The sequence below is a fragment of the Sycon ciliatum genome, chromosome 1 (assembly GCF_964019385.1).
Source record: "Sycon ciliatum chromosome 1, ocSycCili1.1, whole genome shotgun sequence".
Lineage (NCBI taxonomy): Eukaryota > Metazoa > Porifera > Calcarea > Leucosolenida > Sycettidae > Sycon > Sycon ciliatum.
The window spans coordinates 50,449,804-50,466,090 of NC_088643.1; the positions used below are offsets into that span (position 1 = coordinate 50,449,804).

The 16,287-nt window shown below is 49.7% G+C and overlaps 1 protein-coding gene across 2 annotated transcripts; it reads right to left on the reverse strand.

The window, feature by feature from the left end:
* Positions 1-9,878: 9,878 nt before the first annotated feature.
* On the reverse strand, positions 9,879-15,232 carry LOC135830904 (uncharacterized). 2 transcript variants are annotated; one of them, XM_065343121.1, is made up of 2 exons: positions 12,366-15,227; positions 9,879-11,151 (listed from the first exon to the last, which is right to left on the reverse strand). In XM_065343121.1, exons 1-2 carry the CDS (start codon positions 15,159-15,161, stop codon positions 10,681-10,683), a joined length of 3,267 nt encoding a protein of 1,088 aa, XP_065199193.1. In that variant the 5' UTR covers positions 15,162-15,227; the 3' UTR covers positions 9,879-10,680. The 2 variants fall into 2 exon arrangements, with proteins under 2 accessions (XP_065199193.1, XP_065199194.1); XM_065343122.1 differs by lacking the exon at positions 9,879-11,151 and adding an exon at positions 11,418-11,654 and having other exon boundaries at positions 12,366-15,232.
* Positions 15,233-16,287: the final 1,055 nt, after the last annotated feature.

Here is a 16,287-nt window from a genome sequence, read left to right on the forward strand (position 1 = left end):
CTACACCGTCACTGTATATGTAACGAGGACACCGCCGTGCACGGAAACAGTGACCAGGTGACCGCCTTTCTACAACTAACTGCAGACTGTCCAACCTTGCCACCTTTCCAAAGCAGGACACTTACAGAAAATGTATACAAAGGCAACTGTCTCGCATGTAAATGTACACAAATGTTTTGGTCCAAAGCAGGACTGTCCTGCTGAAAGCAGGACTGTCCTGCTGAAAGCAGGACGGTTGGACAGCATGTAACTGTTACCTTACAAGTAACAGTTCAACCATCCATGGTTGGTAGTCATGGTAGAACCGGGTCGGTTGCGACCATCTGAACCGTGTGGGTGTTAGACCTGGTTCTGACCCTCTCTATTATAGGGGAGTTGTCTTAGACTTCTCGTACCGTCAGTCTTGTATTCTTTGTTTGAAGTTTTATTTTACATCGCAAACCAAACGGGCATTGATGCAATATTATGATGGCGATAGAATAAAAAGTGTAGCTCGATAAAGCTTCACTTGCGAAAATGAGAAAACAGTCAAAAGGAAGTATTTGTACCGGTAATTACAAGTCAAGTTCGAACGAAGTAACAATCAGGGAGAAATAGGAAGATGAGGACCTATGCCAGAGGGAGGTGCTATTCGGCCATATTAACCGTAGAAAAACACTTTCAGCAATCTTTTAAACGGGGTTGGACGACGAGCGGACGTGAGTTCCTGTGGCAGGGTGTTCCAAAGCTTCACGGCGGAAACCAATGGTCGGCTGTCGCCAGATGTTCGCCGAGTTAGCGGAACAACGTATTTGCAATTGTCATTGCCACGGGTGTTACTGGGAGGTTGGAGGGCTACTCTATCTTTCAGAAGAGGGCTGATGCTGCTGGTGTGGACACGGTGCATAAGGAAACGGAGTTTGCATTTGGCACGTTCAATTACAGGGGTCAGGGAAAGGCGAGTGTATATAGGAGTGGTATGGGACGGGAAGGGCAGATTGGCTACGCAGCGAACACATCGCTTGTCGAGGACAGTGAGCTGGTGCCGCTGCTGAGCCGTGAGGGCAGAGAAGAACGCGTTTGATCCATAAAGCATGTCAGGAAGTATAAGGGCAGAATAGAAGAGGAGCGACTGGCGTTCAGATAGCGACGGGCGGATGGTTCTCAGGGTGGTTAGCTTCTGGGAAGTTTTACGTACTATGCTGGAGACCTGCGCGTCCCACCGAAGACAGGAATCGATCTGTAGGCCCAGAAAGCGAGCAGTGGTGGTCTGGGTGAGAGGCGTCCCGTTGCAGTTAACGTTGAGTTCTAGGGTACTACGGCGTGATGCCTCAATGGCTAAGACCTGCGTCTTGTCAGGGTTTAAAACCAGGCCTTTCCCGTGTAGGTAGTCAGCCAAGTTTGACACAGCAACTGATAAGACTTGATTTAGGGTTGCTACGGATCTGCTTGCGGTGTCGAGAAGGATGTCATCCGCAAACAGCTGGGAGTGTGCTGGGCTGGTGACGCTATGGACGTCCATGGTATATAGTGAAAACAGCAAAGGACCCAGTACACTACCCTGAGGGACTCCACACTCGCATGCATTTAGGCCCGAGCACTGCCCACTCGCCAGAACTACTCTCTGTCGACGGTCCGTGAAGTAGCTCGCAAACCAACGCAAAACAGTCGAAGATACACCCAAAGCAAACAAATCTTGGATCATGAGCTGGTGCCGTACTTTATCGAATGCCTTGCTCATGTCCACTAGTACTGCGCCAGTATGTAGCTGGTGGTCTGCTGACGACAGATAGCGGTCCATGGCCAAGGTCAAGGCATCTTCCGTGGAGTGTTGTGGCCGGTACGCAAACTGATTGGCGGGCAAAAGTGAATGGGTTTGTAAGAAGTCACACAGGCGTTTGTGGACTATCTTCTCGGAGACGTGCACAATGCCAGACGAAAGGGATGCATTAATTAATATGGATAGCGACGGGGCGAGGGCTGCTGCACAATGCTTCAGGATGAATGCCGGAATACTGTCGCTGCCCTCAGCTTTACGAGCATCGAGTCTCACGAGAAAGGTGAATACCTCCTCAACACTAGTGCCCTGGAATTCCCGCAAAGGTTCCCGTGGTGACGGACCACAAGGTAAGGATAGCTGCACAGGTCTACTTGGATCGGAGCCTACTCCACTGAATTGCTCGCTGAGTGCTGCTATACTGACAGAGGGTGGAGTGGGAGTTTTGGTCCGGCCGCTGAGCTCGTTTATTGTCTTCCAAGTGAGGCGCGCATTTGCCTGACTCCGTGTGAGAAGATTCTTGTAATACTGGGCCCTGAGGCGTCGGGACATTCGCTTAGCCTCGGCTCGTGCTGATGTGAATACAGTTCGTAGATCCATGTCAGTCGGCGAGGCTCGCCAGCGACGATGTGCTGCGTTGCGAAGTAGAATAGCGTCGTGGAGGGCAGGTAATTTCCAAGGACAGGGCGTGCGGGAGGAAGATTTAGGCCGATACGTTCGGACAGGAGCGTGCTCGTCCAAAACGGAAACAATCTTGTCAGTCCAAGAATACCACATGGCATCCACAGTCTGAGCGGTTGAAAAATTCTCCAGGTCACAATGATGCAAGTCATGAGCGAATCGGTTCATATCGATCCTTGCTAGGTTACGACCGCACTTGACAGCAGGAGGTTCCACAGTGCACTTGAAAGGTAGGTCAATTACGACCGCAAAGTGGTCGCTGATGGTACAAGGGAGAACCGTGCAGGAGGTTATCGCTCCATCCACAGCTAGGGCGAGATCCAGTGTTGTTCTGCTGCCGTGGGGGGCAATGCGGGTAGTGTCCTGCACCTTGTTGCTGATATTGAACTGGTCGCAGAAGCGATGTAAATTGTCGAGCTGAGGGGCTTGGCGCCGGCTTACGTCGACATTGAAGTCGCCCGTTAAAATCAGCGGGGACGATGGCATTGACGCCGCTGCTGTGTCAACTGCGTTGGACAAGTCCTGCCAAAATTGTACTGGCGTGCCTGGAGGTCGATACACTCCTCCTAGGAGAATCCGGTTTCGATAACTTCTGATCTCCAGTAGCAAAAGTTCTATGTTGGTGTGGTCTCCCACCACTTGTGCTTGAAAGCGATTGTGGACATATGCTGCTAGGCCACCTCCATGACCGGGACGATCCCTCCGGAAAAGTGCATGGTTAGGTATGCTGAGCAAGCTGTCTGCGGTAGAACTAGATAGAAAGGTTTCCGCCAGTATCATGATGTCAATGTTTTGAGATCGTATGAAATCCTCAACTTCATGCTTTTTATTAAGAAGGTGGCACACATTGAGGAACCCTACTCTAAGATTAAGACTAAGGCCGTTGTTGCTGTTTGATAAAGGGGCTAAATTAGGGGTGTGTGGTCTAGGATGAAATGGGATTGCATTAGGGTTTAGTGGGGTGTCGGCATTCATGATGTGGCTGAAGCTGAAGCTATCTTGTCCAAGGCGAATCTCCACTCTCGTGCACGCACCTCCGCTGGCCAGAAGTCTTCCTGCAGGGCTTTGTCGATTTGATCTGCTGGGATCACGACATGTGCGTACGCCAGTCCTAAGTACCGGGATTCTGACACACTGCACTTCATGACTGGCAGGTCTTTTTTCTCGCACCAACCTACTATGGAATCAGCACTACATCCCATGTGGACATTGCCAAGGTGAATTGCGCGGCATTTTATCCGAGGGGCTCCACGAAAACTTGCAGGAGCTTTAGGTTTGTGCTGATAATACGAGGTGACAGTGGACTGGCCTGGCTTGTGTGCTACTTCACGGCTGGCAGTGGTAGTCTTATTTGCCAACGTGCGTGCAGGGTTTCGCGGTTTTCTCCGTTCAACGTCCTTCCGGGTTTAATTCCACTCAGGTTCGACCGGTACGGGATCACATGTTGGTTCGCGTGGTGTACTCGTGTCAGTTGTAACCCCTGAGCTGCAAGCATTTGAATACGAGTTGCGTGTAGCAGGCCCTGAGTCAGATGTGCGTGGGTTGATCACTGATGTGGCCGTGGAGGACGTGGACTGGCCTGTTGGGGTACATGTACTCGTACGCAATTTCTGAACTTCCTCCCTGAGTGCCGCCACTTCGATTCTCAGGGAATTGTTGTCAACAACAGCTTCTTTCATGGCAGCCAATTCCTTGATCAAACTACTCATGATCCCCATGAAAGATTCGCCACCGCAACATCTATGGTCATGACACATGCATGAGCACTTACGGTTAGCAGGCAAGTTAGACGAGGCCACATCAATTTGGCATCCAGAAGAGTCGTTTTCGCCAAATAAAGGCGTGACGTCAACAGAACCGTCCATACCAGTGCTCGGAGAACCACTTTGGGAAATCGGGGTCGTACTAGAGCTATCTTCTCCGCTTTGTTTAGACCTGGTTGACATGGGCATGGCGAACCCGTATAAAACAAGAAAAAATCAGCCAAAGTTGGAGCTAGAAAATTTGCATCCTACTCCTACACGTATCCTGGGATCAACCAGTCGTGTACAATATCCGTCTTTGTGGTCCACTCTCACAACAACAACAGACAGAAGTCTCTGCTGAGAGCGCGGTGGCTCGGCAATGGCGAAGCAAGCCCTGGACAAGAGTCGAGTGAAGGCACCGAATCTCTCTCACTCCCTCTGTCGTCCACGTTTCGCTCCTAGATCCTGGATGTCTTCTTGATTTTCATAGGTAGCAAGTTTGTTTTGGCCAGTCGGCTACTATCATTTTCACTTGGGGTTATTAGACAAGGGGAAGTAGCCAGGTAGGGGCGTGAGCCCGCCTTTCGGCACCGGGAGTTGCAGCTCGCTCGACTTGACTCCAATGAGTGCAGAGGACCCACTGGTAGGTAGGTAGTTTACTTCCCCGACTGGTCCTTTGAAATATGAATCATCATCATCACGTACAATCATCACGTTTTTTTTTTTTTTTTTGTGTACTGGGATTTTCCCCTTCCATATTTGGCAATTTTCTGCATGGCAGTAATCGATTTTTTTTAGTTTTGAAATTTCTGATTTAAGACTCTAACCCAGACGAATGCATGATGAAAAAAGAGAAAATAATAAGGCACCCATTTTTATAGTCCAGGGGATGGCCGGCCCACGCCTGGTAAAAAGAATAAACAGAGAAAACTCGGAAAAAAGACAAAAAAAAAAAAAAAAAAAAAAAAAAAAAAAAAAAAAAAAAACAATCATCACGTACGTACGTACAATCATCACGTACAATCAGGGAGTAGTACAATAATGGTATTGTACTACTCCCTGCGTACAATCATCACGTACAATCATTTTTTTTTTCGTTGTGACCAACGGTACGTGTTTTGGCCAAATTTTTTTTTTCTATGGTAAAGCCTCTTGTACGGGCAAGAACAAAGTAATACAGCTAGCGTGTGTTGAAGAAGAAAATGAGCGGAAACGTACTATGCTGTGAAACACGCATGCGGCATGATCAGGGCAAATGACAGCTGAAAAGAAAAGGAAAGCAAACAAACACACACACACACGCACACACACACACACACACACACACACACAACAACAACAACAAGTGCCATACGCATGAATGTTAACGGCCAACGCCAAGGCCGACACCATCGCAAATTGCCAGCCCAACGAGACGACGACGTGAACCGCGGAGACGAAGGTCGACAGCCCGGAAAACAGCAAACTGATGGTGGATCCGCACCCAGGACATGACGTTGCTGTAGGACTTGTCCCACCTGGAGGCAAGGCGCATAGCAAGTCGCCGTTGATACGCACGGTACTCTGTGTGCAGTGCACCATCAGTTGAGCAGACCAGCGGGGTGAAGGATGCTCGCAGCTCCTCTGCGGCCGCCTTGTACTTTCTCTTCTTGGAAGAGGCAGCACTGTTGGATACGGCGTTCCAAGAGAGGTTCGAGCGGACATAGCTGGGTGCGTCGGCATCCACGATGCGGTTGTCAAAGTACGCCACCCTGTCTCCTTCCCAAACTCCCCGGACCAGCCAATCCGCCTGCAGTGTGGGGCGGTTGTTGCCATCCTGCACAGGTACCATCACCGGCTCGACAGCCACACCTCCCCATGCAACGTCTGCCAGCCGGGCATCGAAGTCGCGGACATCGTTGTGCCCGCGCTTGATGAGCCCACCCTTCATGCAATCCAGACCATGCTGTAGAGAGAAAGCAGCTCCACAGCCATCGCAATGCGACGGGAGAGCGTTCGGCTCCTGGCCATAGCGAATGGCCAACTGATCGCGGAACTGGACCGCCGACATGTCATAACCTTCCTGCTTGAGAGGAAGCACGGTCAACCAGCCGGAAGCGTTGCCATCAACGATGCCCGTACAATCATGTACAATCATGTACAATCATGTACACTGTACACTGTACACGTACTTTAAAATGCCGTTTAAAGGGGAAGTTATTCCCGTAGCTATGCAGAAGACGTTACTTCAGTAACGTCTGGCGCTAGCCAGGGTCCACACAGCTTTAATTTGGTGTTTGTTTGTGTGTTTGTTTGTGTCACGCCTGGCGCTATCCGTATCTGACGGCAAAAAGCATAGGATGTTATAAATTTTTCAATTCTCCTTTTTTTTCAGGCATATCCTGGGATTCGAACCCGCACTATCGCCCTACATGCATTCCCCCATACACTTCGCATTCATACCCATTCTTCCAAGTTGCTTTACGTTATTATCTTGCGTTTGAAAGCCCTATTTGAATATTGCGGGCAGCTGTATGTGGCCAGCTGTGTTTGACGGTACGGTACGGGAGACGGTGTCGTATTACCCTCGATCGTACCTGTCCCACCGTACCGTGCCATCAAAGACGGCTGGCCACAATGCATATTCAAAGAGGGCTTTCAAATGCAAGATCACAATGTGAAACAACTTGGAAGAATTAGTATGTATGCGAAGTGTATCGGGGGATGCATGCAGGGCACGCGATAGTGCGGGTTCGAATCCCAGGTTATGTCTTAAAAAAAAGGAATTTTTTAAAGAATATATAACATCCCTATGCTTTTTTTTGTCTAGGTCATCAAGGCAAAAAAGCATAGCGTAGGGCCCTGAGCTTCCAAGCTCTCTCGTTTAAGGCAAAAATTAAAATTTCACCAGTTGTAGTCTTCGGGGTGCTGAGTCGAATGGTCTTGGTCCGATAAAGCTGAGACGCTCCCTTCCTACTTGAATCCCAATCGAACTCGCGCACTTCCACCGAAACTGGGTGACTGCGCCCTACTAGATGGGGATTTGTATGCAAAATGTCACTAAAAGCGCCATTTCGTTCTTATAAAAGCACGGATGACCGCGATTAGCCCATATGTTGTAGTCTTTTGGACGCTGAGTCGACTGGTTTTGATCCGAAAAGGCTGCGATGCAGCGTTCCTCCTTTATTCCCAATCGAACATGGTTGAAGAAGCGGTCACGTGCTCCTGGGTGCCCAAATCACCTGGTCACCACGCCAGCAGGCGACAACTAATTACTTTCACACCAAGGTTCAACTCGAGTTCAACTCGAGTGACAGGACTGCACCCAAAAAAGGTCAAACAGGCTAGTAAGTTGTACCCTGCCGGCACGGTGACCAGGTGACTGGTGTACGCAGGAGCACGTGACCGCTTGTTCAACCATGTTCGATTGGGAATAAAGGAGGAACGCTGCATCGCAGCCTTTTCGGACCAAAACCAGTCGACTCAGCGTCCAAAAGACTACAACATATGGGCCAATCGCGGTCATCCGTGCTTTTATAAGAACGAAATGGCGCTTTTAGTGACATTTTGCATACAAATCCCCATCTAGTAGGGCGCAGTCACCCAGTTTCGGTGGAAGTGCGCGAGTTCGATTGGGATTCAAGTAGGAAGGGAGCGTCTCAGCTTCCTCGGACCAAGACCATTCGACTCAGCACCCAGAAGACTACAACTGGTGAAATTTTGATTTTAGGGTATACATGTACATGTACTTCCCCTTTAATTATTAGAGCAATATCCATAGCCTGCACAGTCATGGCTGCTAAAATCCAGAGGTCATGACTTCGTAACATGCAAATGCCATGCATAATTACATTGTACATGTACATGTACGCGGATTTTTGCGGACTAACGGTCACTATCTCGTCCGTCCCGGGATACCTGATAAAGGCTGATTCACTCGCATAGTCTGCTACATGTACTGTATCAGTGTCAGAAAGAACTTTGAAGAAGATGAGTTTGAGCATACAATAATGTATTGCCATGATTTCTACCCTGCTTTTCATTGAAAACACTATCTGCATGACCTCCGAACCCTTTACCATGCAGACCGGTGACCCATCAGTCCCCACCAACTATAGACCTGTATCCCTTCTCCCAATAGTGTCCAAGTTGCTGGAGAGGGTAGTGCAACGCCAGTTAGTTCGTCATTTGGACTTGACCCAGGCATTACCCGAAACACAATTTGCCTTCCGCAAGAAATGTTCCACGGAAGACGCCCTCTGTGTGCTGACTGATAATCTGCAGAAGGCGAGAGACAGTGGCAAGACCACAGGGCTGTGCCTATTAGACATGTCGAAGGCTTTTGATAAAGTGCACCACGACAAGTTAATTCAAGACCTCCTTGCGGTTGGAATTTCTGGAAAAGCCCTTAGTTGGTTCGTCGACTACTTGTCCGGCCGCAAGCAGCAGGTCCTCATCTCGCCTTCAACCAGCCCTGCTCTGGCTTGCACCTGCGGAGTGCCCCAAGGCTCTGTTCTCGGCCCTGTCCTCTTCAGTATATACACACGCGATGTCCCTTTGGTTTCCTCGCCTGTGCCAAGTGTACAATTTGCAGATGACATAGCCCTGTACGACTCCCAGGCCTCAGCGGCGGAAGCGTCCAGAACCCTCACCACAGCGGCAACTGCTCTGGCCGGTTGGCTGAAGTCCCGAGGCCTTATCTTGAACGCCACCAAGAGCCAGGTTCTGACTATCTCTCCCCAGCAGCATGTACAGGAAGTAACAGTCAAAAGCGGCGACTGTCTCCTCCCCTCAGCGTCTTCTGCGCGCTACCTCGGCGTTCACCTTGACAATCGCCTAGATTGGGACACCCATGTAAACTATGTGGTCACCAAGGTTGCCAAGAAAATTGGCGCCTTGTGGCGGGCACGCCGAAGCCTATCAAGACGCTCTCGTCAGGTGTATGTGAAGGCGGTCATAATGCCCGACCTGCTTTATGGCTCCTGCTGTTTTTCAGCCGCAATGCGAGAGGGTCAACTGAAACGACTGCAAACCACGCAAAACAGAGCCATCCGCTGTATCGATGGCAACCCGCCCCGGACAGCCATGCAGCCGCTGCTCACTGCTCACTCCCTGTACCGTGTCAGCGAGCTCTACAGGCAGAAAATATTGATCACCATCTGGCGGTGCATCCACGCCCGCACCAGCCCTGTGCTCGCCCAGCTTCTGACCCCGGCACAAGGCACCCTTACCCGCCATCAGCAGTCAAATGGCCTACTAAGCCAGGCAAACCGTAGCCGCCGCGGTCAGCGGAGATTTTCTGTTGCTGGTGCTCTGCTGTGGCACGCTCTCCCTGGTGAGGTCCGCACAATTACCCGGCTACCTGAGTTTAAGCATGCATGTGTACCATACGCCTGTAGGGAGTAGTTCGAGTTGCTGCTGATTGCTCTGCTCTCCCTCCCCGTGCAGTTCAGTAACCCGCACGTAGTATCACAGATACATCGTATTCTCTCTCTCCCCCCGTTTACCCGCAGTTATTAGTATCCTATTCTCTTACTTTGTGCTTCCATAGCTTTTACTATGTTCTTCCATAGCCACTTCTAGGCTAAGCCTTCGCCGTCATTTTATTGGGTCGTCATCCCGTTTGAATGTGCGAAGTGAAATAAAAACCAACCAACCAACCAACAGACCACCAGCACTGATCAGGTGCATTGTGCGAAATTGTGTAGCCTAAATACTAGAACTGTGGTACAATCTTGTAGATATGCTCCTACCTCCGAAAGGATGCCAAATTATGCTCCTAATTTTCAACCACCAAATTATGCCAATAATTATGCCGGCATAATCCGCCGGTGCCTACTTATTGGCGCGAGTCGCCATCGTGAGAATAAAGAAGAAGAAGAATAAAGGCAGGATGGCAAGTGTACTCATGTACTGCATATACTGGTGCATTTTGCAATACACGTTTCGAATTAATTGTGCACATTCAATTATAGGTATAGCGGTCGACGTGATGTTTACGGTAGAACAATCACGCACTATTCAACGTAATATGGCTACATGTACATGTGTATAATAGCTTGTTGTCAACGGTTCATACCGCAATCCACTGGCACTGGAAATGGCACTGGCGATTAGCCGATTACATTGGCAATGGCCAGCTAGAGTTGGTCAGTATGGGGTACTGGGAACAGAAATATCATTACAAAGTTTTCTATTTTCTTATTTTGTTTCTGTTTCCAGTGTCTGGTGCGCATGAGCAGTGATGATACCGAGACCCTTGGTCGGTTTACCTGCTCTTGCCCCGCCTCCACTGCTTCGGCAGCCATCACTATCTATATCTGTGCGTTTGTGCCGGCGTTTCCACCATGATGGTTTGTGGCTACTAGTATCTTGTAAAAAAGAAAAAAAACAGAAATTCATTGCCAGGCCGGTTGCGAATTCAATCAGCTAGACCGGTATGGCTGGACCGCCGTTAGACTGCTAACTGGTGAAGAGAAACATGACATGCGCATCGTCCGAGAGAGATGGCCAGTTAATCTATCCAATCACTGAGTGGTTGCCCTGACAGGGTGGCTCACTTGTGCGGACTTTGTCCTTGTCTTTTGCGGCGATCTCGTGTCCTGCGTTCCAAGGTTGATATGGAGATTCCCAGGCACACGCGCTGCTGGCAAGATTCACGGAGTCGTTTCGTTCCACGTCTTCTAGCCACATGGCGGCACTGCCCAGCTTTCTAATTTTCCTGCGTCTATACTTGATCAGATAGTAGACTTTGTTCAGTGTGAGTAGAATGCACACGCCTGCTGTTATTAGACACAATCCCACCAAGCTGGAAACCTGCAGCTTCCTCTTGCTGTTATTCACGACCTCCAGCTTAGAGCAGTTGCTCTTCAGCTCCACGTGGATGGCCGTCCGGATCCAATTTTCCACAATGTGGCGATGCAGGCCCTCGTCAATGACGCCTTGCAGTGCGAAGTCATGTGGATAGATAAAGCCAAACTGTTGAAATGCCTGCATGCACAGAAACAGGAAAGGCAGGATGATGGCACCTTCCTACCGCCAGATGATTAATTGAAGCATGTGACTGTTTTCATGCCTGCGAGCTGGTATACGTCGCCCCCGCCCCCCCCCCCCCCCCAATGTATAGTACACAAGGCAGAACACCAGAGACCAACAGCTTTCTCGTTGCTCCGAGTTTCGTGTTCACCCCCCCCCCCCCCCCCCTCCTCCCCCTGTTAGGGTATTGAGCACTCTTTGCAGCAAGGATTTCAGACACTTTGCCAATCAATCATGTAGTACCCACCCGTAGCAGTTTACCTGTAAAAGAGGCTTATCTACTATGTATTGTAGTCAGGATAGGCTCGAAATTACGTCTACTCAATGCTATTGTTTTATCCATATTCCTTTATGCTTGCCAGTCTTGGCTGCAATTGTGAAAAAGATCGAGGCTTTCGAAATGAGAAGCTATCGACGCCTTCTCAGGATTCCGTTCGCTGATCACCGGACGAATGTGTCTGTTAGAGAGGAAATAAATAGTATTCACAAACAAGTCCCACTTATTGTTTCTGTTCGTAAAAGGAAATTGCAATATTTTGGTCATGTTGTTCATTCCGGCTGTTTGTCATTGACTATTCTTCAGGGTTGTGTTGCTGGAGGTCGTGGCCGAGGCAGGCCCAGAATGTCATGGCTTGATAATATTATTTCATGGACTGCACTTGACGTGCAGTCCTTGCTCGTGGCTGCACGCGATCGATTTTTATGGCGCTCGCTTGTTCGTTCTTGCTCTGTGACGCCCCGACGGCCTTAGGGCTATGGGCTTGTGATGATGATGATGATGATGATGATGATTGTAGTGGTGGATGTAGCATACATGTATGATGGAGGGTGAACTGAGAAGCGTGCCGACTTTCACACTACCGGTATGCTAGTCGACTGCAAATGTTCAAAGGACCGTAATCAAAAGGTAAAACAGAAAGGTTCTAGGCTGTTTAAAATAGAGTGCTCCACAAACTTGGACAGAGCTCTTGACAACAATAAGAGGATGAAGATTGCGTTATAACTGCGTGAGGGTTATAACTGCGAGTTTCACGCACATGGCATCATGTCATCATCTCAGAACCTGTTGTCGGATCGCCTCGTGCATGAAACTAGGAGTTGCGACCCAATTTTCATCCTCTTCTTGTAATCAAAAGGTATTCAGCTCTAGAGCTGGCTTTAAGACTTACCCTAACTTCCTTCGTGATAATATCACAATTGTTTGCCGCGATAGCCTTGGCGAGCAGACCAGATGAGAAGAACATATCAGTCTTCTTGCTTCTCAAACTCTCGATCACTTTGTCCTGCGAGAAGTTCGCGTAGGGTACCAGTGAAGGGTTGGTGGCACCCAGTAGATCGGAGATGAATATTCCTGAGTCAGTCCCTGGAACGTAGCCCACCTTCTTTCCGCTGAAGTCCGCAGGCGAGCTCGCAGATTTGTATCCGTTGTCGGTGTGCTCGCTATCCTGAAGGATGTTGGTCGAGCCGGCGGTGTACAGTGCGACAATGACACAACACATGAACTGCAGGCACAGGATGAATATACGCGCAAAGGCTACTTGAGAGTTGTGCTCCGGGAAGCCCAGGAAGGTGGTGAACGACATGAAGATGGCATCGGGTACGATATGACCGCGCCGTTCCGTTGCCAGGCCTTTCTTGTCGAGTATGGCCAGCACACCTGCAGCCACGATCAGAGTGATAAGCACACCTAGCCACACACCCAGGCTGAGTGGCCTGAATGCTTCCCACATCTGTATAGTGGTGACAAGCTCAGGACGCCGGTAGCTGATTCTCAGCTGTGACTGGAAGATAGTCTCCGAGAGTAGACATTTGATGGACGACCCCTTCCGCTTCTTGGACATGCCGCCAAGAATGACGTCCCAGTGCCTGTCGCTGCGATGGGCCAGGCAGTCTTTTCGTAGCAGCGTGGTGAGACTCTCGCCCTTTCCGATATCCGACCACATAGTTAGTGTATAGTTGATACCATACCAACTGGTGATGTTCTTCCAAACTGACACCAGCGGTCCGCTCAGGTCCTCCAAACCCTTCACTACCTGAACACCAGGCTTTGGATAAATGAAAGGCTTGTACGGATAAACGAGAACTCTGACTTCCTCCTGGTCAATGGAGTGATCCAGTGGAAATCGTCCATGCCACACATGCCGAAGCGTATCCCCAAATAGGCTCTTGTTGTTGGGAACTAAACTTTCGTTAAATCCAGATAGTGTGAAGTTTTCCTGTGACCAGCGGCCAATGGGTCGCAGAACAGCCTGGTTAGTTGACACGAACACATCGTAGTGGACTGCGGAGCGATCAACAATCGGTGTGTTTGCACCCGTCAGGAACTGTGCGAAGATCTCCGATGTTAGATTCTTCCCTGCTGGCAATGCCGCCAGCTGGGTCGTGGACGAGCCCGTTGAAAGGTTCACGCCACGGTAGTAGGACTCTGGTGACGTCACAGCCGGTGGAAGCAACCTATCCAGACCGGACCAGGTTTGCAAGGCGTTGCCAATGGCCAAAGTTGCATCGTAGGCGTATGCAGACTGGAGGTCCATGCGGTCGCATTGGCTTGAACAGTTGCTACTGTTGCTAGGACTACTGTGATGAGCAGTGCCTGTGCAATTGCCTTCCTTGCCGTGTAGTTGTTCGGCCAGATAGCAGAGTCGGCCCGGAGGAACGTAGGGCCGTACGACAATTGCGCCATCAAACACTGGCCACATTTGGGTCGGGTACTGGCAGGGCGACACTAACATGTCCAGGAACACCCAGGCGTAGTTATTCTCCACCCCAATAATGCCTATCTCTTGCGCATAATCTAGTATGAGCGGCAGAAGGGTGTGCGAAACGCGCACCACGATGATGCGGATATCAAGCCACTTTATCTCTCTCATCTGTTCCTTGGTCTTCTCGGAAAGATTTGTTCCAATGGCGACGGGATAGACGACAGGTTTTATGGAAATGTCATGGAACGAGATTTGCTCCAGGTTATTGCTGAACGTCTCCCCGGCTGCGGTGTCCGAGTTGATGGCGTACAGCAGCGATACCTTTTTCCAGCGCAGGTCGTAGAGGATATCTTTCGTAGCCACGTACAACCACGTATCGTTCATGCTGGCCCTGAGAAGGGTGGGATACGCCGCACTTCGAGATCGCAAGACGTGATTAGTGTCCGTTGTCACGACTGGCGTAGTGACAGCAGCAGCCATTGGACCGACAACACGCACCACAGCGTCGGACTGGATGGCCAGAAACGAGACGACTTTGCGCGACTGCAGTGCGTCGAGAGTGCCGAACAGGATAGATTGCGAATTGTAGTCCGAAAGCTCTCGAAACAGTTCGTCCGTGTCTGACGGCACACTGTGGTTTTCGTTGATTGGCCAGGAGAGTCTCTCAATGCCCACCGTCTCCATGTCCAGTCGCCAGCGTGCTCCAGTGGACTGGAGGCTGGTATTTATCTGACGAATGCCCATCGCTATCGTATCATGCACCTGCGTCAACCAGGGAATGTCGATCCGCCGTGCCTTTGGCAAAACCACGGCTAGGTAGAGTGTGGTGATGTTTTGCGCGGACTCTCCGACCGTCGCGTTCACGCCGAGACGGTCACTCCTGCGGGTTCTGCGATGAAGTCGCCTACCTTGTAAGCTGGTCGTGTCTGCATGTAGCGAGGCCAACCCATCCCGCCGGTCACCACCCACACCGGGAAGGGTCTGTTCAGGCATTCCGCTCACGTCACCAAGCAGAGCACACGCGGTGACGAAGGCAATGCCACGAATAAGCACCTTCCCAGGACACCGCTTGCGTGGAGAAAGCATTGTCGTATCATAGAAGACGTTATGGCCGTGTGCAGCTGGAAGGAACAGCTGGCTAGAAGGAACATCAAGTCTATTCGAACAGAGAGAGAGAGAGAGAAGGCACCGAGACAAATGACAAGATTCGAGGATGCACGTTATGGAATGAACCCTGAACAGTTCTGTCAGAGAACTAAACATGCGCCGTATTATTATCTATTTTTGATCCAGTATCTACGGCTGTCCTGCCTCGGCGGTACGTCTCCCACTGCAGCGGCCAATCTGGATATCAGTATGCAAGGTATCCAAAGTGTACAGTATGCGAGGCGCAGAAAAAGCTGGCAGATGGTAACAAGCTTTATCCCCGTCCTGTATAACATGGTATAAGGGCGTGTGCCAGTGGTGTGTCGGTTGATCAGAAGGCCATGGCATGAGGCATCAACAGCATCACTGTTAATGTATCGGAAATTACAATTTTGCCAGCTTGCCTATCGTAGCGTGGTCATCATGCAAAGTGCAGAGACTACAATTGTAGAAGGGAGCGCTCCGGTGCATGCTCCATCCGCCCCACTCCAAGCACACAGCGCTGACCCTGTGCCACTGGTTACCCAGCTGGTTTCCAGCAGTGTTGTGGTACTGCTTAGTGCTACTACTAGTGCTGGGCAACAGGAAACGCACGTACCGTGACTGTTTACCTGAATGTACAAACATTATCAATGTGCATTGTAGATAGCCCTTGGCGGACTATGCCGGCATAATATTTGGCATAATCTTGGGATTTCGTCAAAAAATTATGCTCCGGCATAATATACGGATTTCCAATGTGTAAGGTCGGCATAATCTTTCGGTTTAGACAAAAATTATGCTTAGGACATGGCCGTGTGTGCTACTGTATGCGTGGTTTCTCAATCCTCTATGCACAGCGTGAATACATAGTGGAACCGAGCATAATTCAGCATAATTCAGCATATTTGTTGGCATAATTGTGGCATAATCAAAAGCATAATTTGACGGTAGGCCGAGCATAGTCCGCCAATGGCTAATCGTAGAACAAACGAATGAAGAATTACGGTACTGATGTTCAAGGAAAGAATAACCTTTGTGCATGTAAAAAGGAAAGAATTACATGTATGTTGAACAATAAGAACAGTGAAGATGCTTAGAATAAAGAAAGGTAAAGGACAAAATGTTACGAGTTATGACAAACTGTCCACCAACGTAACCAGATCTTATACAGCCAGCAGTTTGTCATAACTCGTAACATTTTGTCCTTTGAACAAACGGCGAGGAGACAACAATTTGATAACCGCAATCAGTAATACAAGCT

What these genes read in the sequence shown, in the direction of transcription:
- LOC135830904 (XM_065343121.1), bottom strand. Translation starts at nt 15,161, where the DNA reads ATGTTTAGTTCTCTGACAGAACTGTTCAGGGTTCATTCCATAACGTGC. An exon ending in TTATCACGAAGGAAGTTAGG is followed by an intron (nt 11,152 to 12,365) that starts GTAAGTCTTAAA and finishes CTGTGCATGCAG; the next exon opens with GCATTTCAACAGTTTGGCTT.